Genomic DNA, 23,016 nt, shown 5'->3' with positions numbered 1-23,016 from the left:
ACTCTACTGACTGTCTCAGATACCCCAGGAAAGACATACATGCAGGTCAAACACCCATACATATGAATTACAATTTACAAGGAAGAAATGAAGAACAGTAGCCACAAGAGCTGGAGCTGCCCAAGCCCAGTGTACACAGTATCCCCGAAGGCACATAGATTTCAACCTCAGACAGCACCACTCTGTGACCCTGGTGGATCAGGACAAAAGCAAGAATATCCCCAAGTCATAACCAAGCACAGACAAAAGTTAAGGCTATCCCTCCATAAAATGACCATTCTCATTCTTGTATGTAATCGGCTTGTGTTTTTCCCCATTTCCTTTTCTCCCAGAGAAGAACTAAGCCTGATGATAGCCCATTCTACTCAGTAGCAGCTGCTCCAAAGCAAAGCTAGACTTTTGCATCTCAGTCTCCTCCACAAATCTGCAAGGAGCCAGAATGCTAGAATAAGTTTCTCTTTTGTGCCTCCTGTGTTCTCCCTTCTTGCCATGAACCAACAAACCCAAGTTGGTTATTCATTGGCTGTATTTCTGGCAGTCTTTGGTTGGAAAGCATTGATACAGTAGTCTCAAGTAGTGTTATGGGGGTTCCTGCCTCCTTCCTGGGTTCCAGTCTTAATTTCTACCCATTTTGGAGTCAAAGTTCAAAAGAGCAAGCTCTGGTAATAGCTTGCTTGTGTTCAAGTATGGGCCCCACTGCTGGCGCGCTGTTTGACCCTACACTAATTGACTCACTTGGTTGATCAGTGAAGTGGGAATGACGATGGCAGTGTTGGTGGCACTTAGCTCAGGGTTGCTCTGAAGATTTGACATGTTTATATACAAGACCACACAAATGGTGCCTCGCTTGCAGTTGTCACTAAATTGTGAATTTGGCAACCGTTTATCAAGGTCTAGTGTGTAACAGGTTTGGAAACCGGCCCTTGCCCTCCTCCTCAGGAAGCACAGCTCATGCTGGGAGAAGGAAGGAAACAGTTTTAGCTCATGGAAAAGCACGGACACGGATAAACAAAGAGAAGAGAGTAGCTAGGCCCATGATGCTTGGTGTGTGAGTGAAGGAAAGCATCCTACTGATAAGATTCAACCTGGAGCTCAGTGTGAGAGGCATAGGGAAGCCCACCTGGGCTTGTTCTGTGAGGTCAGATATCCACACAAGAGAGGGAGTTAGCAGTGTCAGGAAAACTAGGGACTGAAAAACACTACTCCCGCTGATTCAGACATTCTAGTGCAACCACCTTTCTATTGGTGAATTCCTAGAAATGAAATGACCGAGCTGTGGTGAATGTCTATGTCCTGGCTCTAATGGAAAACACCAAGCAATTTTTCAGAGAAGATACGGCCTCCATTCCCACCTGCTAGTATATAATGGCAGTTCAGGTTGCCCCACTTGTCTCTTGTCCCTTTCATTTTAACCCATGCCTATCAGTGATGCTCAGCAGAATGGATAGCTTTGTTATGGCCTAACCACAGGGCAGAATGCTGCAAGACTGTAAACAATAGCCTGTTCCACTCCCTCAGACACTTTGCTGAGTAAGAGAAGACAAACATAGGAATTCCCACTGCAAGATTCAATTTGCACAAAATGCAAACATCTTCATGACACATCCCTGGTGCTAAGATCCAGTGGCTGTGGGCAAGCCCAGAGGCTGGTGTTCACCGGCCTCTGTTGTTCACTTTGTAGAACTCTATTGTGCTGTACTGTAGAATCTATGTCTTGTTGCATGCTATGACACTAACCATATGGTAAGGCCAACATATGGGACTCTCATGAGATGGAGCACCCAAGTGAGTGTTTTGAGTCTTTCAAACAAATCATGGCTCTGAGCACCTTGGAGTCAGCACCATCTCTGTTCCTGGTAACCTCTCTGTCTAAACCGTTTCCTCCTGAGACAGTATCACAGGGGTCCACAAGCACAGCACTGCCTAGGTGTGTGGCCACAATATGGGTCTGTCTAAACTTTACATTCCTTGTCACACCTACAAAGTGTGTCTCTGAAGGAGAAAAGGACACACACACACACACACACACACACACACACACACACACACACACGAGTACCACCCCCATCCATCAGAGACAAAGAGAAGGTCTGGGGCAGGCAACAAACAGGGTCCGTAGTACTCAAACAGGTCAGAAACTGCATTTGGAAATCTTAGGTGACCACGTTAGTGTGCCTTGGGCATGGTGGGCATGACACAGGTTGTCACCCTAGCTCCATGCTAAGGAGCAGCAGTTTTCTCTGGACAGCCCTTCCTGGCCTGGATCAGAAGAAGCGGGGCAGCCACAAAGCTTGCTGCCTACTGACACCTCCGCCTCCCCCGCTGTTCCCACCACCATTCTTCAGAGGCAGCAGAAGTCCGGTGAGTGCTCTGGACTTATTCGGTGAGTGAAAACCTCCAGACTCCTCCGTGTCAGCCCCATGCCTGGCTCAACATGGCCACTTCAGAATCTCATTTGAGAGAGGCGGCTGTGCCGTCACTCGGGGGCCAAGACCTGGGGGTGGGGGCATTGTGCCAATCATACCAATTTTGCCACACATCTTTTCTTGCCATCTTAAAGCTGTGAAGGAGATTTTTCTTACCCGGGAGTTAGAAGTAGCAAAATGCCTCATCTTTTTGAAACACTAGGGTGCATTCATAGCTCCCATAGATAGATGTTCAGATGCAGGACCCCCCCATTTTCTTTTTTTAAATAAAGTATTTATGAAATTCTTGGGGTGGGGGCAAGAATGGGAGAAGGGAAGACGAAAATGGGATATGGAGGATAGAGATGGGGAGGCAGGGTCGAGAGAGGTTAGAGAATAGGTATCAAAATGCAGTTAGATATAAGGCATTAGGACAATTACAGTCTGTAAAAACTTATTTTCTATTTCAAAAAAAACAAACAAAAACAACAACAACATAGGGAAAAAAAGAGTCCAGAGGCTCCCACTGCATAGAAATCGAGCAGTGTCGAGTCCAGGGGGACATCTCTTTCATTGGTCTGACCTCTAACCCATTGCTTTACTGTGAAGCTTCTCTCTCCAGACATGAAGAATCTTCTGGAACTTGAGGCTTCACCATCACCCTGCATTCAAGGCTCACTTGGCTCTCCTGGGCCCCCTGGGCCCCAGGTGGGTGCACCCTTCCAGATCCCTCTTGTGTCTTCCCATAGACAAAGAAGCCTAGTGGGCAGCACCTCCTAGATCCTGACCTGTGATGTGCTGCATGCTGGGTTTTCTTTGGTAGCTCCTCTCCAGTTAGCTCCAGAGCCCAAAGAGTCTCTGGGTGAATCGGGCCTCACTGTCATGATAGATTTGAGGGTCTCATATAGAGTGGTTGTTGTTGTCACTATCACCAAATACAGATGTGACCATCCACTTTACCCTCAGACCTAAAAGTGCTCATGCTCAGTGCAGGAACATGGTGGTCAGAGGGACAGGTTACCCAAGCTTTCCTGACTATGAACTGCTGCAAGCAGCCCCCTCCCAAGGTAAAAGAGAAGAGTGAGGAACAAGCAAGTTGTTAGAGAAATAACTTTCTAGACAAACAGGAGTGCACTATAGAAACTCTCATCCTGGGGCTGGCCTGCTACCATGAGGGCTTTTGCAACTGCTCTGAGGCTCTGGTCCTCCAGGGGAGGAGCACACAGGTCCTGAGTGCTGACTTTGTCAGGAGGCATAGACATCACTACTCAGTTATGTGAACCTCCAGTGGCTTCCTAGTATTAGGGGACTAAAGGCTAAACTTCCCGACCTGGAAGACAAAGTCCCATGAGTGGACCCTGCCTTGGACTGGCTCACACACCCTCCACTTTCAACTTAGCTACAGTGTCTGCCTGTCTTCCTTACACACACCAAGCTTGTCTCAGCCTTGGTCTGTGCACTCAGAGCCCTGCTAGTCTTCCTGGTTTTTACAGCTCCTCCTAGTCACTCAGAGGTTGGCTTTCATGTTACCTTCTTAGTGCTACTTTTCTCAGCCAAGCATGGTGACACAGAGCTCTGATTCCAGCACTCAGAGGATGCTGAGGCACGAGGATTACCACGAGTTTGAAACCAGACCGAACTGAATAGTGAGTTCCAGAACTGCTTGGGCTATAGAATGAAACCATATCTCAGGAGGTGGCAGGGAAGGAAGGAGAGAAGTGGAGCGGAAAACTTTTTGCAATTACTAAATTTAAAACTACAGCATTGCACCCAGTCTTATCTGGTTTTCTACCTAAGGTTTTACTCTCTATGGCTGTTTTCAGGCTATCAGGGCAGAGCTGAGGAGCCTGGCAGACAGCAGATGTGACCCTCCAAGCCTAGGAGGATTATTCTCTGGCTTTGTAGAGGAAAAGTTACGGATCCCATGTCTGCAGGGACAGGGATATTGTTCACCCCACTTCACAGTCTACCCCACCTGTGGGCTATACATAGCCTGTTCCCTATTTACATGTATTGACCCAGGTATGATGACAGGTTTATTACCCCAGCACTTGGGAGACTGAGGCAAGAGGATCCCGAGTTTAAGACTAGCCTAGGCTACATAGTAAGAGACTCTGTCTCAAAAGCAAAATAAATAAGGAAACAATAAAAGCATCTGAAGAATAGTATAGTGAAAATGACTTTGAGCTCAGAGGCCAGAGGGGCTGGAAGTCTGAGGAAAGACCAGATGTGATTCCTCTAAGGTGGACTCCTACATCCCACCTTCAGCACTCTCCTCTGACATGTCTTGATGCTCCTGAGGACCAACAGAGCATGTAGAAGGAGGGCCATCCTCTCTTCACATTAGAACAGCAGCCCCAGTCACACTAGTGCATCTCTGAGCTCCTGCAAGCTCCTCTGAGTCACATGGAGGCTCTGCTGCCCCTTTCATTTGGTCAGAATCTGTATTTGTTTGGTGGGTGCCAAGCTCAATAATCTTATAGAATAGTTCTAACCATTTCAAGAAATGGAAGGCTTGGCAGAATAAAGAACTCTACTTCCTCAAATAGACGGCAGATAAACCAAAAGTGGTGTCTCCCAATTTTATCTTCACAAGAAGACCCCCGGGAATTTCAAATGCTTATTCCTGACACTTATTTCCTCACCAACTCCCATTGCCCCAGACAGTCATTCAATTAGTCTGGGTATGGCCTGAGCTTTGGAATTTTTCAATGATCCTGGGGAAATTGTAACTCAGTGACAGGTTTTGGAGAAGCCAAACTTCCAATAGACTTTTCCTTGTGTTGTTCACTTGCAAACAGTAGGCATATGGTGGAAGCTAAGGGATTTGGGATGGATTTCTCTCTGCCATTCCCAGGAATTTGGAAAATAGTCATCAACTGAGCCATCCACAGATGTGTGAGCAGAAGACAGATGTGGAGGTGCAAAATCCTGGTGTTTTTACAGCCTCTGGCTGGAGCCACCCATCTCCTATTGCTGGCAGTGGGACACACATGATCCTTACCTTAGGGAAAGTGGGAGGAGGGGGTTATTCAGCACCTGAAATCCACAGGTCATTTGTGGGAATGCTTTTCTTATTTTTCTTCTTCTTCTTCTTCTTCTTCTTCTTCTTCTTCTTCTTCTTCTTCTTCTTCTTCTTCTTCTTCTTCTTCTTCTTCTTCCTCCCTCCTCTCTCTCTCTTCTCTCTCTCTCTCTCTCTCTCTCTCTCTCTCTCTCTCTCTCTCTTTCTTTTTGTTATTTGTAAGACAGGATCGCAGGTGATCCAGGCTGGCCATGAACTCGCTTATGTAGCCAAGGCTGGCCTTAAACTCCTGATTCTCCTGTCTCTAGTTCTGGAGTGCTGAGATTATAGGAGTGGTCCATGAAGCCCAGTTCCTTCCTGGGGATATCTGAATCACCGGCTGCAAAACTTAACTTGTCCCCTTCCCGCCCCCCTATGGGGCCTCAGGAATAGGCCAAGGCAATGGAGGATCCCTGAGGCTGAGGTGTATCATGATCTTAGTAGGGGGGCTTCTTCAAGGCTCTGTTGTTGATCTTACCAAGCAGGGAAGGATTCTCAGGAGAAAAGCAAAATCAGGAGGAAGAGGAACAAAAGGCTTCTGCAGGGGTGCCTGGAGCACCCGTGCAGAGAGTCTGCTTGCTCTGTAAAGAAAGGCCCAGTGCCACAGACCCCTACCACAAACCCTTCCCTGCAGTCTCGCCTTGGTTGGGTATATGCTTTCTTCATTTCTTATCTTGATTGTATAGGGTCCACCGGGGCTTCCTGGCAAGACAGGACCAAAGGGAGAAAAGGTATGAGCCACTGCTTTCTTAGTCCCACCTTGCTTCGGTAGTTACAGCTCACTTTCTGGGGTGCCACTGAGAATGTTCTGATTGAGATATCAAAATATGTTCTCTCAGTGCTGGATGTCTCTACAATTTTGTTCAAATGACTGCAGAACCTGGAAAATCTGTTTGCTGCTATTGATGCATAACATACTGCCATATATATATATATATATATATATATATATATATATATATATATATATATATATTGAATTTTGGAAACTTTAGCTGTGCTGTCAACTTTGGAAAAAAGTATCCCAGTTTACCATGTTGAGTTGGCATTGTACAAAAATTAACAGCCATATTGGTCTGTTGAACTTAAATGTTGAACTTAATTTTTTTCCATTTGTACAGGGGTAACTCACTGCATTAAATATGTAAGGTCTTAAAAAAAAAGAAGAGGGGATTTTGAGAGCCCATCCCATGTGAAGGGATGCTTTCTTGGCCTGAACACATGGGGAAGGGCCTAGGCCTGGCCCAGGATGATGTGGTAGATTTTGGGGAGCCCCTTTTGAGGGCCTTACCCTGCCTGGGGAGTGGAGGGGGGATGGCTAGGGGCAGGTGGGATGTTGGGTGGAGGGGAGGGAGAGGGAGAAGGGATTGACATGTGAAGCAAGCTTGTTCCTAATTTGAACTAATAAAATTAAAAAAAAAAACTGGAAAAAATATGTGCTCTCTCTGTCTTAGCAGATGAGGAGGGCTCCTGATGAATGGCTGCAGCTGTAGTAGGGAATGCTATTGCTGTGTCCTGCTTCGGGCCGTTGGCAGGGCAGGCACGCTATAACTGGTCGAGTGACCAGCTGACTGACTGAGCCACAGCCACACCCTACTAAGTGTTCTGATTATTCCCGAATGTCACTTCCAAACAACCTTTGTTTATCTGTCTTCTCTCTGCACAGGGGGATCTTGGCCGCCCCGGAAGGAAGGTATGACCCCTGCTGCTTTGACGGGCAACTGTGCTGCATGCATGCATGCATGCATGTGTGTTCAGTGGCCCCCAGTACCTGGTGGAGTGCTGGTGCTGCCCTCCCTCTGAGGATGTCATCATGCTTGCCTTTCTGGAGCCTGTGGCTGCTAGGCATCTAACAAACTCAGAGGCTGCTGGGCCTGATCACACTTGTCCAGCCTCACCCTGCCTCCCAGCAGAGAACTCTCCAAGTCCCCAAACAGCGACACAAAATGATCTTCACTACTTAATTAGGCTGGAATAAAGTGCTTGAGCAGACAGGAACAAATGGCTTTGCTTTGGAAGTTACTGTGGCTCAGAGTGAACCAGCCATGTGCCATCGTTAGAGCCAGAGAAAGAACCAGCAGGTGATGTCGCTGTAGTCACTTAAGGTGCTGGCACTTAAGTTCTAGGTCTTGACTATGATTGAAGGAAGAGCAAATCCAGCCAAAAAGATGACAGTGGCTTTATTTTCAGCAGAAGCCATAAACAGACTTTTGCAAGGTACAAATAACAAGGGCAGCCTCAGATCAGTAGCTGTGTTGAATGCTGACCTAGAGAGAATCCTGTTGTGGACCCATGCTCAGATGCATCAAGGTCTATGTTGATTGATAATGTCTGCCATGGACATGGAAAGCAAAATGTATACACCAGCATCTGGCATCACTGAGACCTTGGCTGAACGTTTTGAATCGCTAGCTAACTGTGAAGTGAGCCACTGAGTGTGGAGCTTAATGCTCTCATCCTCTTTCACAAGGGTTGCTCTTCTGTAACCCTTAGTTGAGGTGGGGTTCTCTGGAAGCAGAGACTCATACAAGTGAATACATTATGAAGGGAGCACTGTCAGGAGGAACTCCTCAAGAGTGGAGAAGGGTGTCATCAGAGAGTGGTGGGAAGTTCAACCTGAGTAGCCTGAACTTGGGAGTGTGGATTGCCTATCTGTTTGTCCTTCTTTGATACCTTGGTGGTAAGAGATCTGGGATGTTGGCTGTAGGAAGGAAAGTTCAGGAGTGACTGGGAAGCTCCAAGGCCCCAAAATGAACTTCAAGATTTCAGGCTTTGATAGAAGCCAACAGGGCAACCACTGGGGGATGGTGCATCAAGCAGGGAAGGTGTCCTTGAGGGGGCTCCAACAGCACCTGTCACTGCTCCCCACGTAGTCCCAGCTCATGCCACATGACAACCTTGTGGAGAACTCACAGGAAGCAAGGCCAATGGTACAGTGAATAGAGGTGACAAAAATTGAAAAACCAAGAAATGTAGAATCCTTCTGCCCACTCTTCTCTATTTCTTAAATAATAAAACCTTGTTTGGTAAGATAATATGACACCAAAAATCTAACTCATATCTGTTTTGCCATGGTGTTTTTAGGCCTTCATTCTTTGTAGGGTCGTGATGAAGGTACAGGGGGACACATGTAGTGGCCTTATACCTTATCAGGACCCCAGATATACTTGGATGGAGGGAAGCATATCGAGGTATCTTGACTTTCGTTCTTGGTCTTTGAAGGGTAGACCTGGACCCCCAGGTGTTCCTGGCATGCCTGGGCCTGTTGGCTGGCCAGGCCCTGAAGGACCCAGGGTAAGTGTTGCATGTGTTTGGGGGTTTATGTAGTATAGGAACATGAGGTGGAAGATGGCTACCTCCTGGGTTCTGGCCAATAGTCAAGCACACCATTTCCTTTAGAGGGAGAATAGCTGGAAGGCAGCTCCCAGCCTATATTTTCCTTCATGTGGCCTGCAGACCCTGGTCAGTGCTGTGACTCTGCTCCCATAGAGAAGTAGGGGCTGTTCCTTTCTTTCCCAGGAGCCCCATTTCCCCTTTGTTCTGAGAATTAGTATGCTCTTCTTTAGTTTCTCTGAGATGACCCAAAGGGAACTTGAGTCTGGAAAGCTACCACCTGTCATGCTGATCTGGCAGGTGGAAAGTTGGGGGGTATTGGTAGGCTGGAAGGATGAAGATCCTACCCCGAAGAGAGGAGAGAGTATGCAAAGCAAGCACACTCCCATATTGGTTTGTGTCCTTGCTGCCCGTCACAGAATGCAGGGCACAGAGGTCATGACTTGTAAATTTGACCAGCAGAAGTCAGGGCAAGGCAAGCAGATATCCTCTGCTGCTGCACCTTCCTGGCTGTGTTGGTAATACAAAAATCCCAAGGAGATTTCTCTTTAAACCCACTGTATCCTGGGCTGCAGAGATAGAGAGGTGGCTCACAGTTAAGAGCACTTTTGCTCTTACAGAGGTCTTGTGTTCAGTTTTCAACATTCAAATTGCAGCTCATAGTTATCTGTAACTCCAGTTCCAAGGGATCCAATGTCTTTTTCTGGCCTCCGTGGGTAGAAGGCATGCACGTGGTATGCATACACACATGCAGGAAACTTTAAATTCACTGTATGGCCAGGCATGGTGGCTCATTCTTACAAACCCAGTACCCAGAAGGCTGAGGTAGGATCACCGTGACTTAGAGGCCAGCCTGGGCTACAAAGTAAGTTCCAGGTCAGCCTGAGCCAGAATGAGATCCTGCCACAAACAAACAAACAAGCAAAAATCCCCACTACAGAGAGCTAAGCTGTCCACCATGGCAGCCATGTATAGCTGGAAGACCTTAAAATATGATCCTTAAAAAGCCCTAATATAAATGAAGAACTGAAGGTTTAATTTTGACTCACCCAAGTTTTAATTTATAAAGCTGTATTTAGGGCCGGGGAGATATCAGTCAGTGAAGGTGTTTGCCACCAAGTCTGGCAACTTGAGTTCCTTCCCTGGAACCCACATGGCAGGAGGAGAGAACCAACTCCCAGAAGTTGTCCTCTGACCTCCATATATGTGCTGTGGCATACACACACACACACACACACACACATACACATACACATACACACACACACACACACACACACACACACACACACACACACACTAAATAAAATGTAAAGTTAAAATCTCATTATTTTACAGTGACTACATTTTGAAGTGATAATTAGATTAAATGAAAGTAAAATACTGACAAAATTAATTTTACGTGCTTAGTTTTACTCTTAAGGTACTTTAAAAAGACATTTAAAATTCAGAATATGCAGCCAGGCATGGTGGCACATCTCGTATAGCCCTAGCACTCAGAGGGGGAGGCAGGGCAACTGTTCAAAGGTCATCTTCACCTAAATTTGGTATTGGCTAGGGATACATGAGACCCTGCCTCAAAACAAAAACAAAAATCCCACAGTTAACCCCCCAATCAATATATAGTTGACTTTATATCTCTACTAATTAGAGATGACATGCGATTATGTAGTATAGAGAATGCTTAAGAGTCAAACTTATCCTGAGTTACGACGGAGCCCATCATATGCATTAACCACCTCCCTCCCGGGTACATATCCAGAGGCTGATTTCCCCTCTGCTTGGCTTCAAACTGAGGGAGAGAGTATAATGGGATGTCTGAAAGGCCCTCCCTATGCAAAAAGCAAACCAGACAAAGAATTTATGTGTGGCAAGCCTGTCTTCTGAGGCCCTCATGCTGTCTCCCCTGCCCTCTCACAACCCTTTCCAGGAAAAGCTCAAACATCACCATTTACAACTTCTTAGTGAGTATTTAGTTTGGCAATCTGTGCCATGTTGGGCATTTTTGTTCTCTATTTAATTTCAGCAATGACAATGAAAGGTGGAAAGTGGAGTCCTGGGAGGAGGCAAAGGGCATATGGGCCTTCAAGTTCACAACCCAGCTCCAGCACCCTAGTTCCATCCCGATTTTGCCCACAACACCTGTTTCTGTTTCTCTAAGAAATATCACTGTGGGCCTTCTTTTCCATCTTCTAATTGCCACAGGGTGAAAAAGGTGACCTGGGTATGATGGGCTTGCCGGGGTCAAGAGGACCAATGGGCTCTAAGGTCAGTGTGTGGTCCAGATGGACATTCCCAGGCCTTCTTTCTAACACTGAGGAGCAGCAGCTGTCTACAAAGATGGGGAAGACAGAACTGGAGGACTCTCACCCTGTGCTGGGGAGTCAGCCCTTTGGGGGACATCATGCCCTGGGCTATAGGGACACGAGGATTCTGTTCCTGTTGTTCTCTTTAGATATCAGGGTTTTGCCTCCAGATTAGGCATTTGAAGGCTGAGAAAAGCTATGTCGTCTATGTGGTTTAAACATCTTTGTGTTTACTGCTGCATGCCCCTTAAAACTCACAATAGAGTGTGGATGTCAACACCACATTCAGGGAGTCTTACAGCACACCAAGCTGTCTTGGGGGCTGAGTATAAACAGTCTGCTTTCTTTTAGGGCTTCCCTGGATCCAGAGGGGAAAAGGTCAGTCCTCATCTCTCGTGGCATCCCAGATCCTGGTCTGGGTACAGCTCTGGAGTTGGTGGTGGGTGAGAGACAGGCCTAGCTCTCTCTTTAGATATCAATGGCAGCCATCATGGGCTGAGGAAGAAGTGCCGGCCTCCTGAGGAAGGGGATTCTGGTAAAGAGGACCTCCCAGTGAGGCTCCTGCTCCCACCACAGGGAGCAAATGAGAGCAGGCAGGTAGGGAGTTTAGTCAGTCAGCTAGGGGTGCTGGGAGAAGGGGACTTGTCCTTAGGCCAAGTTTCTACCACTCATCTGCCAAAACAAAACAAATACTAACAGGCACCTGCAGACACATCCCCTGTGAGATGAGAGGATATGAGACCCAGAACCTTCTATGAGTTTCCCTTTAGCAACTAACCATTAAAAGGTCTTATCGCCGGGCGTTGGCGGTGCATGCCTTTAATCCCAGCAATTGGGAGGCAGAGGCAGGTGGATCTCTGTGAGTTCGAGGTCAGCCTGGGCTCCAGAGCGAGTGCCAGGATAGGCTCCAAAGCTGCACAGAGAAACCCTGTCTCGAAAAACAAAACCAAAACCAAACCAAAACAAAACAAACAAACAAAAAGAGGTCTTAGGGATCTAACCAGGAAGCATTCCTTTACTGGGCAAATCAACTATTATTTGAGCCTAGAGCTTTGCAAAAATGAGGGTGTTGGCCTAGGCAGTCTATCATTTTGAAATGCTTTTATTCCTGCTGCCACACCACACAAGCACAATATTAGTTCATTGACCCTCTCTTTTGGTTTTCTCCTAGGGATCCAGAGGCGAAAGGGGTGACTTGGGTCCCAAAGGAGAGAAGGTAATGGCAAATGTGTACAAGAGATATTTTCTAATAGAAGTGGGAGCTCCTGCTTCCCCAACCTAGGGATTGATGGGATAGCCATCTTGAAAATGACTGACTAAATCTATTCATAGCCAGTTCCAAGTGGCATTTCAAAACAGTCACAATATTTGTTGTTCCTTTCACAGGGTTTCCCTGGATTTCCTGGAATGCTGGGACAGAAAGTAAGTATCTAGAAGTAGAGCTAACAGACCTCAGATCCTCCAGACATAGTGAATGGAGCCCTCCTCTTGGTCCTTCAGGCAGAGATATTGAAGAGATATTGATTTTAATTGTGGAGAGTTCCAGTTTGAGATGGGGACCAAGTTGTCTTATCCACTGGGTAGAGGGTAGCAGAGAGGTCTGAGGTCAACCTCCAGTTTAGTGGGAAAGGCTATCACCCCCACCCCCCCACACACACCATGGAGAGAGGTCCCTCTTTCCTTCTCCTACCTCCTGGAGCTCAATGGCAAGATTGAAAAGCCAGACATTTTGTGTGGAGCGACTCCTATCTCCTGTCTAAGCCACAACCATATTAGCCCTCAGACCCTGGATCAAAGTAGAGATTTATTTGATTTAGTTTCACTCAATATAGTCTTCAAGGGTGGCAAATACTGTTGGAGGGACATGGGATTGCTTTAAATAGGTGACACTATTTTATGTAAATAAGTGAGATATTTAATATCTCATTTAGGACAGGCCTAATTTTAAAAGCAAACAGTTTAGGTGTTAAAGGAAAATTATTCAATAAATAGCCATGGGGTGATGTATTGACATAACAAAAATTGTGAAGGTGGCAATAGACTGACAGATTTGGGGCAACTTTGACTTAGGTTTAGGATCTGGAGTAAGGTTGGGTGTTGGATGAGTGAAGACACCATAGCATAAAGAGAGAGATGCATAAATGACCAAGTAGAAAATCTCCCAACCTAACCTGCAAACACTGAGTCCTTACATGGTAAGGCTTTGACCTTGTAAAACAGTCCCTGGCATGACAGTGCTGAGTTCTCACGATATGCTACTGACCATGCTGAACAGCTCCTGAGCTAACATGAAAACACTGGGTCCTCATGACATAAAGCATTGACCATGTAGGCCAGCCCCTAAGCTACCTTGGTTACTTTTCTATTGCTGTGATAAGACACCATGACCAAGGCAAGTTATGAAAGAAAGTATTTCAGAAGCTTAAGTCCATGGTAGTGGAGACATGGTATTGAATAGCTGAGAACTTCCATCTAGATCCACAAATGAGATGTAGAGAGAGTGTGTGTGTGATGCACTGGACATAGCCCAAGTCTTTTGAAACCCAAAGCCCACCCCCAGTGACACAAATCCATCAACAAGACCACACCTCTTAATCCTTCCAAAACAATCTCACCAACTGCGGCTCAAATACCTGAGTCTGTATTGTTGTTCTCATTCAAACAGCCACCTAAGCTAACATGGTAATGCTGTATCTTCATGCTGTAAGGCATTGACATTGGAAATTATTATCTTTACCTAGGTCACAAACTGAAATTCTACAAATATGCAAACAAGTATTTTCTTAGTATTTTTAATTATTTTTAAACATTCACTTTAAAGTGTAACATTTTTACCGGGCAGTACCCAGCCATCAGGGCATGATGAAGTACTTCCAGTCGTTATTCAAGTCACTATGACTTATCCTTACCTTAACCTGTCAGAAACTCATTTCCTGCTATCCCAGATGTGATGATACCTTTTAAAAAATAGAGTAATTATATAAACAAATTGAAGCAAACTTCAAAAGAGAAGTGAGTCCCTTAAGATACTTGGTCTAGGTTTTCATTCCCCACAACAGTGACCATCAAAGATTCATAAATCACTGTAACGTTAAATATGATGGCTTTTCTGGCTTCTGCACCATTTACTAGACTTGGCAACAAAAGAGCCATCTTCCCCCTTTCATGGCAGGCTGTTTTAAGACAGCTGATATGATAACCATAATTAGGTCTTAGGAGAGAAATTAGATCAAGAAATTACTGGCTGTTTCTAGTTGATAAAGAGAAGGGCCACACTTCCTTCAGACAATCTCTTTTTAAAAATTCATATTTTTTTTTTACGCTGATGTTTTCTCCTAGCCAAACAAGACATGCCCTGGGCCCCTTAAACAGCCCAGGGAAATTGTGAAACATCTCCATGGCCCATTGACCCATCATAATCTCACCACTGAAAATCCTGAAGGACAGCATGGTAGAAAGACTACATGGACTTAGAGCAATTTTTCCTCCAAGATTTATTTACGGTGTGTCTATGTGTAGGTATGTGCCCATGAATATTAGTGCCTGTGGAGGTTGGAGGTCTCGGACCTCCCCTGGAGTTGGAAGTTTTGTGACAATTCACAACTGCCTGGAGTTACAGGCAGTGTGAGCCACCTGATACAGGTGCTGGGAATTGAACTTGGGTCCTCTGAAAAACCAGTAAGCATTCTTAATTGCCGAGTGAGTTGAGTCATCTTGTTGCTAGGCTGGCGGGTCAGCTTGGGCTTGATCCTCACCATCTATTGATAGCCTCTTGAATTTTCCATTGTGTTAGAGAGCCTGAAAAGGAGCCTGTGTGTCTGTTGCTGTCTCTGGGTGGCTAGGGTGGTTCATCATGGTCAATTTCTGCTGATAAGTAGAAGCTCCCTGGTAGCAATTGTTACACTGATTATGGCGGTGCAGTTTGGGATGCAGGGCAATTGCTTGAAGTAGAAATAATGTGCCTCATGGTCCATAACCCCAGAATCAGTTAAGTGGGACAGGAACCCTAGACAGGACAAGCTAAGGAAAACCAAGATGGAGGGAAACTCTCTCTCTCTCTCTCTCTCTCTCTCTCTCTCTCTCTCTCTCTCTCTCTCTCTCTGTGTGTGTGTGTGTGTGTGTGTGTGTGTGTGACATATGCCAAAATACATGTATTGAGGTCAGAGTTGAACTGGTGGAAGTTGTTGCTCCTGTTCCAGGTCTTTAGGCTCAGCAGCAAGCACCTTTACCAACACAGCCATTTTGACAGTCTGAGAAATAAGTTTTGCAAAAGGCTGGCCTTGAACTATGAAAAAGTTATTTTCAATCAGGAATGCAATTTACATTGTTTTCCATATTTTAATAATATTTTAAAAGGTTTATTTATTATGTATACAGTGTTCTTCCTCCATGCCAGAAGAGAGCACCAGATCTTATTATAGATGGTTGTGGGCCACCATGTGTTTGCTGGGGATTGAAATCCAGCCCTTAATACTACTTTTATGGTGACTATTTGAACACATACTTGAAACATTGCTCCTCACAGAAAGGGTTTTCATCTGAGGTGGGCGTAGTGGTACATTTCTGTGACTCTGGCACAAGGGAGGTGGAGGCAAGAGGCTTAAAACTTCAAGGTCATCTTCAGCTACATAGAGAGGTAGAGTCCAGCTTGGGCTGCAGGAGACCCTATCTAAAGGGAGTTGTCTGAATAGATAGAAGTGAGTTGGAACTCAAAGCAATAGCTACTGAAGTATGGAGAATGCTGGACAGAGTGGCACACACCTTAGTACCAGCAGGCAGAGGCAGTTGGATGTCTAGGAATTCCAGGCTAACCTGGCCTACATATCAAATTTCTGGCCAATCAGGGCAACATAGTGAGACCCTATTTCAAAAAAAAAAAAAAAAAAAAAGAAAAGAAAAAAAGAAAAAAGAAAAAAAGAAAGAAAAGAAAAACAGTAGCGAGCTTGTAATCCTAAATAAACCCTATAAAATATTGAACATTACAGTGGACAAGAGTGTTCCCAAATATCATAAAAACCCCAACTCATAAGTGCGAGTTTGTATTAGAAACAAACACAACAAACAATTCTGCAAAATTTCAACTAGACAAGAAAGTCTTTTCCTAGTCACATGTGTGACTGCTGTGGATGGGGTTGTCTCTCTTGCTTGACCACCAGAGCACCAACTGCTCTACAGCACTAAGTCACACTGTGGGGGTGTGCTTTCTTCCTGTTCCTTGGATATGAACTCATCAGTTAACCATGTTCTCAGGACAGCCTACCTGGAAAAGACTTAGAATGATGAAGAGGAGGTCCCGTTGGCCAGTGATTGGCGAGACCAGCACAGATATGTCCACTCTTTCTCTTGCTTCTCTTTCTTTTCCTTCAGGGTGAAATGGGTCCAAAGGGAGAACCTGGGCTAGCAGGACACCGAGGCCCCACGGGGAGACCAGGAAAACGAGGCAAGCAGGTAAGGATCCTGGGGTTTACCCTGCCGAGGGCACACCTCCTGGAGATGTGTGGAGAAGCTTGCAGGAGTCAACTAGAGCTGTTCCATGGCCTTGGATTCAAGCATCCTCAGGGCTAATGGACAGAACAGCCTAATTACCGATGTTCAGGCTTCTCTCCAGCTAATGGTTCAAGGTTACAGGCTCCACTCAAGGCTAGAAGCAAGAGTGGCCCTGGTTCATAGGAACACATATATTTTAACTGAGTAACTAGAAATGATCATTATGCAGCAAACCTGCTTTCTGAGTCAGTATAATGGGTATAAATTGAGTTTTATAGAACAGCCTAGGTCTGTCCTTGCAGCTAACAGGTCTTTTGAACCTTAGTGACAGTTTCACTAAACAAACCCCTCATTTGGAAGTGATCCTCTTCATTGCATTTGTTAAGAGCTTAAGGGAATTATTTGCTCTGAGCCCCCTGGTCATCAGGGTAATTCAAGTTATGGAATTGGGAAAAGAAGGAGGGGGAGGCTCACTTTTCTGGACTGATGTTGAAGTCTGCACTAAATGCCTACAGGAAAACTAGCATTTTTGATAAGGGACAGATATACCTGAGAGATGTATTATGTTACCTTCTGTTTTTATGTTTTGGTTGTTTGCTTTAAGATAGGATCTCACTATGAGACCTTAAGAATATTTGAAATCTATCCTGCTAGTTGGATTTTTATCTCCATTTTCTTGATGGTTATGGTTTAATCTGGGTATTATATCCTTCCATAATTCTTTCTTTCACTTTAAAATTTCTTTGTTTATTCATTTATTGTTGTTGCTTTAAAATAGAGCCTCATGTAGCCCAGGCTGGCCTCAAACTCTGGCTATTCCTTCTTCTACCTCAGAGATGCTGAGGTTATGTGTAGTTTGAGAAGTATTTTTTCTCATATTTTAAATTATTTCTTTCATGTCCACCATGTAGTTATTTTGTCCTTCACTTATAGCTTAAAATCACAATGCGTACAGCTTCTTGCTGTTGTAGATATCAATACATTTTAAACACCTTCTAAAAACACCCACATCATATTTAATGAATAAGGAGGCAATATATTGCTTGGAGGAGAGGCTCACCTAGACCATTGGTAATGTTGAGAGGAGGGCATCTTTGGCAACAAAGCTTTTCCATTGTGCTGGTGTGAGGATCCTCAGACTTCAGTTTACATCAGCATCACCTAGGCCTTTACTGAGCACAGATTCCCCTACAGTGACTGCATCTCCAGGTTTTGCCTCTGAACACCCCCACCCCATTGCCTGGGCCTCGATTCCTAAGGACTTCAGCATATGCTGTGCTTTGTTGAAGCCACTCATGAGATGCTAATGTGCAGCCAGGAGTCAGAATCACAGTAACCCTATGAAGCTAATGCTCTTCCCTAAGTCAATGCAGAAGTGACCTGGCTCTGGATAATTCGGACCTCAAGGTAACATTGTTTTGTTTCTCAACGGAAAACAAAGCCTTTATTTTTGTGCAGTTATTCAAATCAAATATGGCAAGATTCTTTTAGTTTGTTTTTAAAGTCACAAAACATTAGTCTCGTTTTTGACAGTTTCACAGGGTGCCGTGGCCACATGGCTTCAAAAGCAAGCCACAGGTGCCAGGCTCAGAAAAAGAGGGAGAAAGTTCTCTCCTACCATGATTTCATTCTAGAATTTTCTACATTCGTTGTAAGGTGAGGCTATTGGTTTCTGTACTCTAGATCTTTTCTGAGGCAGTTTTTTTCTTTTCTGGCAAAGTCAAAGCCAAGTAGACTGTATGTTGACCCTGATGATGGCAGTTATATTGGAATGACAGTAAGAGCTGCACAAAAATCACTTGGAGGGTTTAGAAGAGACAGAGAGGAAGTTGGCCCCTTTTTACAAGATGCTGGAGCTTACCTCATGCCCTCCACGGTGACTTTCTACTCTGCAGACCCCTGGACTGCTATCGGAAGCCTGCCCTGGAGCTTCCTTCATATCAAGAATTCACTCCCTGTGTAGAGTCATGTATCCAGAAGAACTATGGTTTCTCAAGTAACTGTAAATGAATCCCAAACTAGTAAAGAAAAATCCTGGAAGATTCCAGAGTACAATTTCCAACACTGGATTTCTGAGATCATTTAATGCAATCTCTCTCCCTTCATATCTCTCTCGTTTATTCACAAGGAAACTGGGGGCCAGTGAGGTGTTGTTGCTTGCCAAGACCATTCAGTTGAGCCAACTTCAAGACCAGGGTTAGAATTTTGGGCATGTGTTCTTTCCCCTTGCTATGGCTCTCTATCATGGTCCTGTTTCCAGACTTGTCTCCAGGCAGGTCCAGGAAAGCTGCTGTAGACCTGATCATAAAAACCTTCAGGGGCTGGGCATATGGATCAGTGATAGAGTGCTTATCAAGTGTGAAAAAAATAAGGCCTTGAGTTCAAGTCCAAGAACCACAAACAAACAAACAACCCCCCCAAAAAAAACTTCAGTTAAGGAGACAGAATGACTTCAAGAGAAACCTCCTGAGTTCACAGCAAATAAGGAATAAAGAGTCCTTTTCCTGGACAACTCTGTTCAGTTAAACCTGCCATAAAGACATAGCATCTTCTGCGCATGACCAATTAAGTAGAAGACTCCTCTATTCCTGGTGTCAGAGTCAAGGATGTTTCCAGCTCCTTCAAGCCATGCACTTCCTGTGCTCAGAGCCAGCTGGCCTGGCTGTTAGAAAAACAAGCTTTACTGGCTATATTAAGCTGGTGTGACTTCCTTTGCCATTCTGGGACCCATCTTGGTTACCATGTGGAATGCTTTAGCCTGGCCTGAGGATTAACAGCAGAGTTGGAAACAAACTAACCTCATGGGTCTCCTGGGACAAGTTTAGGAACGCCTCTGGTATTATGGAGAAGACCCCTAAAGCCATGTTGGTAGGAGAGCACCTCACGGATTCAGTGCTGTGATAGGAAATAGAGTATCTACAGGTGTGACTCTCTTTGAACAATCAAGACATCTTAGGTGTAAGGGAAATTTGGCTTGGACATCTGTCACTCTGTTGACCATTGTGGTTGATTTAGATGGTCTGGCTGTTGAGAGGGAACTCGATGCTCCTGGTGTCTCTTCCAAAGCTGTATGATTGGCTAAAGATGAGCTTCTCCAGTAGAGGACTATTCTTTGGTTAAGAGTATACAAGTAGTTGTATACTTGTATACAAAAAGCTCTCAAAAAGCTCTCAGGAAATGAGAACTTCTTTCTCCATGGGTGAAGACGAAGCCTGGCCAGTCACTAGGACAATCAGCTTGTCTCCCCAATCACCCCTCATTCTTTACAAGCCACATTTTTACTTCTGCTACCTTTGTTAGCCTCACAATGAACCTAGATGGGTATGTATGTTCTGGCCCTATTTAGAGAAGGTAAAATCAAGGCATAAAGCAATGACATGATTTATCCAGCCTCACTGTCGAGGTAAAACGTCTTGACTGACAGATTGACAAAAATCCCTCCCCATGTGTTGCCAGCTTCTTTCTCCTCTTTCATTTGGTCTGGGGAGAGAAGATGAACATGGTAGATTCTAGCCCACATGGAACTTATGTCTCCTAGGGGGACAGTGATGAAATGACCATGCAATAATCAATAGTCAGTGATCTGAAATAAATGGGAAGAGTCATGGTGTGTGTGTGTGTGTGTGTGTGTGTGTGTGTGTGTGTGTGTGTGTGTGTGTGCATGGGCGCATGTTTGGTTTCTGAGAAGCTGTTTCACACTGTAGCTCTGGGTAGCTTAGAATCAGAGCTCAGGCTGCCTTTAAGCTAGCAGCAATCCCTCTGCCCCAGTCTGTTGAGTATTATGATGGTAGGCATGTACCTCAACAAAAGCTTGAAAAAGAAAGTTTTGAGAGAACATGGCGAGGAACACCAGTGCATCAAGGGCTACTTTGCTGCTTAGACATCAGAACTGAAAACTAAAGCAGAGAAGCATAGAGAGAAGTTTGGGGCAGAGAGAAAAGGTTTTTTTTTTTTTTTTTGAGAAATGGAATAAGAATCATGGTGTTTTGGGCTAAAACCAAAAACAAACAGAAAAACTCTGGCTGGGCATGGCAGCAAATGTCTTTAATCCCAGCATGAGGGAAACAAAGGTAGGTGGATCTCTGAATTTGAGACCATCCTGGTCCACAAAGTTCCAGGACAGCTATGGCTGTTACAGAGAAATCTTGTCTCAAAAATAACAACAAAAACAAAATAAAACAAGCAAACAAAAACCCCTCTGACTCAAGGCTGGAGAACAGGGCCATGTCCAGCTTCTTGGGCACAGTAAGGAACTGGGTCTTTATCAAGAGAGCAATGGGAAGTCCATGGGTAGAAACAGATTTTTCTGATAAAATGATAGTAATCCTAACAAGTAGATGAAAGCTTACATTATAGGCTAACCTCAGCTACATCAGCACTAGGGTATTGCACAAATACCCTGAGACTCTATTTCTTAACTCATTCCGGGGGGATGAGGCAGATTGGTTCTGTTGTCCTGAGCCATGTTTCTACAACAGAATGAGAACTTAATGAGGTCTTCAAATATTCACAGATCACTTGCTCTGTCCTTCTCAGGGGCTGGATGCTGGAGACCAGTTCTATCACACCATGAGTTTTTGCTTGTCTGAGCTAGGTGGTCTCTGATTTAGAGGCAAATGGAGAAGGAACTTTGCCATGCCATGACATCACAACAGGCTTTATCTTTCTATCTATCAGGGTCAGAAGGGAGACAGTGGAATTATGGGCCCACCAGGCAAGCCTGGGCCAACTGGTCAACCTGGTCGTCAAGGTCCTCCAGGGCCTCCAGGTGCCCCATCTGCAGGTAAGACCCCAGGTGCCCCATCTGCAGCTTCACTTGATCTACACAGTTGCACTCCTAACTAGGTCCCCAGAGAGGCCATAAGGAGATGCCAGACGAGCTCTGCTTTGTCTCTTGTTAGAAACTTCCAGAGGCTCTTTTACATACCTTCATAATTTCTCTATGATCTGGTTCACTCAACTTTGTTTTAACATTTTGGAGACTACACCAAGGAAGTTGACATTGGTGATGTCATACTTTCAGTGAAAAGATTTTATCAACTAAAATCTTTTTCTAGAAAAACATGTTTCATGGCTCCAAACATTATCTTAAACCCAGAAGTAAAGAAGGCATTACAGGCTTTTCTGTCTTACATAGTGTGACGAAAGATTGTTTATTTGCATTGGTTATGTTGGGTGCATTGGAAGGAACTGCTAAAAAGAAATAAGAGTGGATTATTGAAGATGAGCTAGGTCTGTTTCTACTGTGTTTTACTATTTAATTTGATTAGCTAAGCCCTTTATTTAATAAAATATCTGCTCAACATTAGACCTTTTAGAGACGTCACCTGTATAAAGACAGCATTCCTAGGTCTGTCTTCAGCTATATAATATGAATCACAATTATAATTTTTTCTTAATAAAATTGGAATATTTTAAAATTCCACAATGCCTTTCTCCTACTGTATTTATGGGAATATGTTTGCCACCTCATAGTGAGGTTGTTATAAAAAGTCCTACTCTGTAAGATCCCTTAAACCAAAGCAAAGTTTACTCTGGGACTCTGTCCTGCCAAGATGCCATGAAGAATCAGTCTTTTTGGTTTGTTTCTTTCCTACCTTTTTAAACTGCTGCAAAAGGCTTAGGTGAAGATCGTGGTAAATCATGGCAGGAAAACACTGGGGAAGGGCTCTCCTGCTTTGACTTACTCCTTGCCCACCTCTTACTTACATTTATGGTCCATGGATGCCTCGGGAAATCATTGTCTTAGGCTATGCTTGGGCATAACAGCATGTATAGAAGTCAAAATTCTTGGAGCACCATGAGCTACCAATTGGATGACGGTATGGAGGAAGCCTGGTTTGGCCGGTGGAAAGAGCTTTCTTGGGCCTTGCAGTGTTTAGTGGCTAAAAAATCAAGGATTCTGGGGACATGTGGTGAAGCAGATTCATACATAGGTGGCAGGCAGACCTTAATGGTCCCATTGTGCTTATATGTCTTTGTAAACCTGACCCCATCCTACTTTAGGTTCCTTCCTGGTCCTGGAGACTGTGAGCAGGTTCTCACAAAGGCACATTGGTGTTGTCAGTCTTGAGAATTGGAACCCAAAGACTTAGTAGCCAGCATAGTTTGTTTTTCTTTTCCTGACTTTCTAGTTCTATCTCTTCCAGATGGATATGCCTCTTTCTCCCCCTACTACCCTGTCCTCTCCCAAGAAGACACACTGCACTGTCCTTTCTGTTATGGCTCTACCATTGGCAACTTGCTTCTTTCTTTCCTCCTTTTTCTTCTATACTACTACTACTATTGTTATTATTATTATCACTATTAGTATGTGTCTATGAGTGTGCCACAGCATGCATGTGGATGGCGGAGGACAATTTATTGATTGGTTCTTTCCTTCACCTGAGAATCAGACTTGGCGAGTGCCTTTACCTTCTGAGTG

At 44.7% G+C, this 23,016-nt stretch overlaps 1 protein-coding gene across 1 annotated transcript in view; it reads left to right on the top strand.

The window, feature by feature from the left end:
* The window catches only part of Colq (collagen like tail subunit of asymmetric acetylcholinesterase), a 57,334-nt gene that overhangs the window by 24,022 nt on the left and 10,296 nt on the right, over nt 1–23,016 (top strand). Inside the window, exons 3-13 of the mRNA XM_027389507.2 lie at nt 2,249–2,361; nt 3,015–3,113; nt 6,153–6,197; nt 7,133–7,159; nt 8,689–8,760; nt 11,005–11,067; nt 11,457–11,483; nt 12,277–12,321; nt 12,492–12,527; nt 16,473–16,553; nt 21,270–21,375. Coding sequence (XP_027245308.1) covers nt 2,249–2,361; nt 3,015–3,113; nt 6,153–6,197; nt 7,133–7,159; nt 8,689–8,760; nt 11,005–11,067; nt 11,457–11,483; nt 12,277–12,321; nt 12,492–12,527; nt 16,473–16,553; nt 21,270–21,375 — 714 coding nt within the window. The remainder of the gene's footprint in view (nt 1–2,248; nt 2,362–3,014; nt 3,114–6,152; nt 6,198–7,132; nt 7,160–8,688; nt 8,761–11,004; nt 11,068–11,456; nt 11,484–12,276; nt 12,322–12,491; nt 12,528–16,472; nt 16,554–21,269; nt 21,376–23,016) is intronic.

Source organism: Cricetulus griseus (genome assembly GCF_003668045.3).
Source record: "Cricetulus griseus strain 17A/GY chromosome 1 unlocalized genomic scaffold, alternate assembly CriGri-PICRH-1.0 chr1_1, whole genome shotgun sequence".
Taxonomy (NCBI): domain Eukaryota; kingdom Metazoa; phylum Chordata; class Mammalia; order Rodentia; family Cricetidae; genus Cricetulus; species Cricetulus griseus.
The sequence above is the reverse complement of the archived record's forward strand: the minus strand, read 5'-3'. Positions and strand labels throughout refer to the sequence as shown.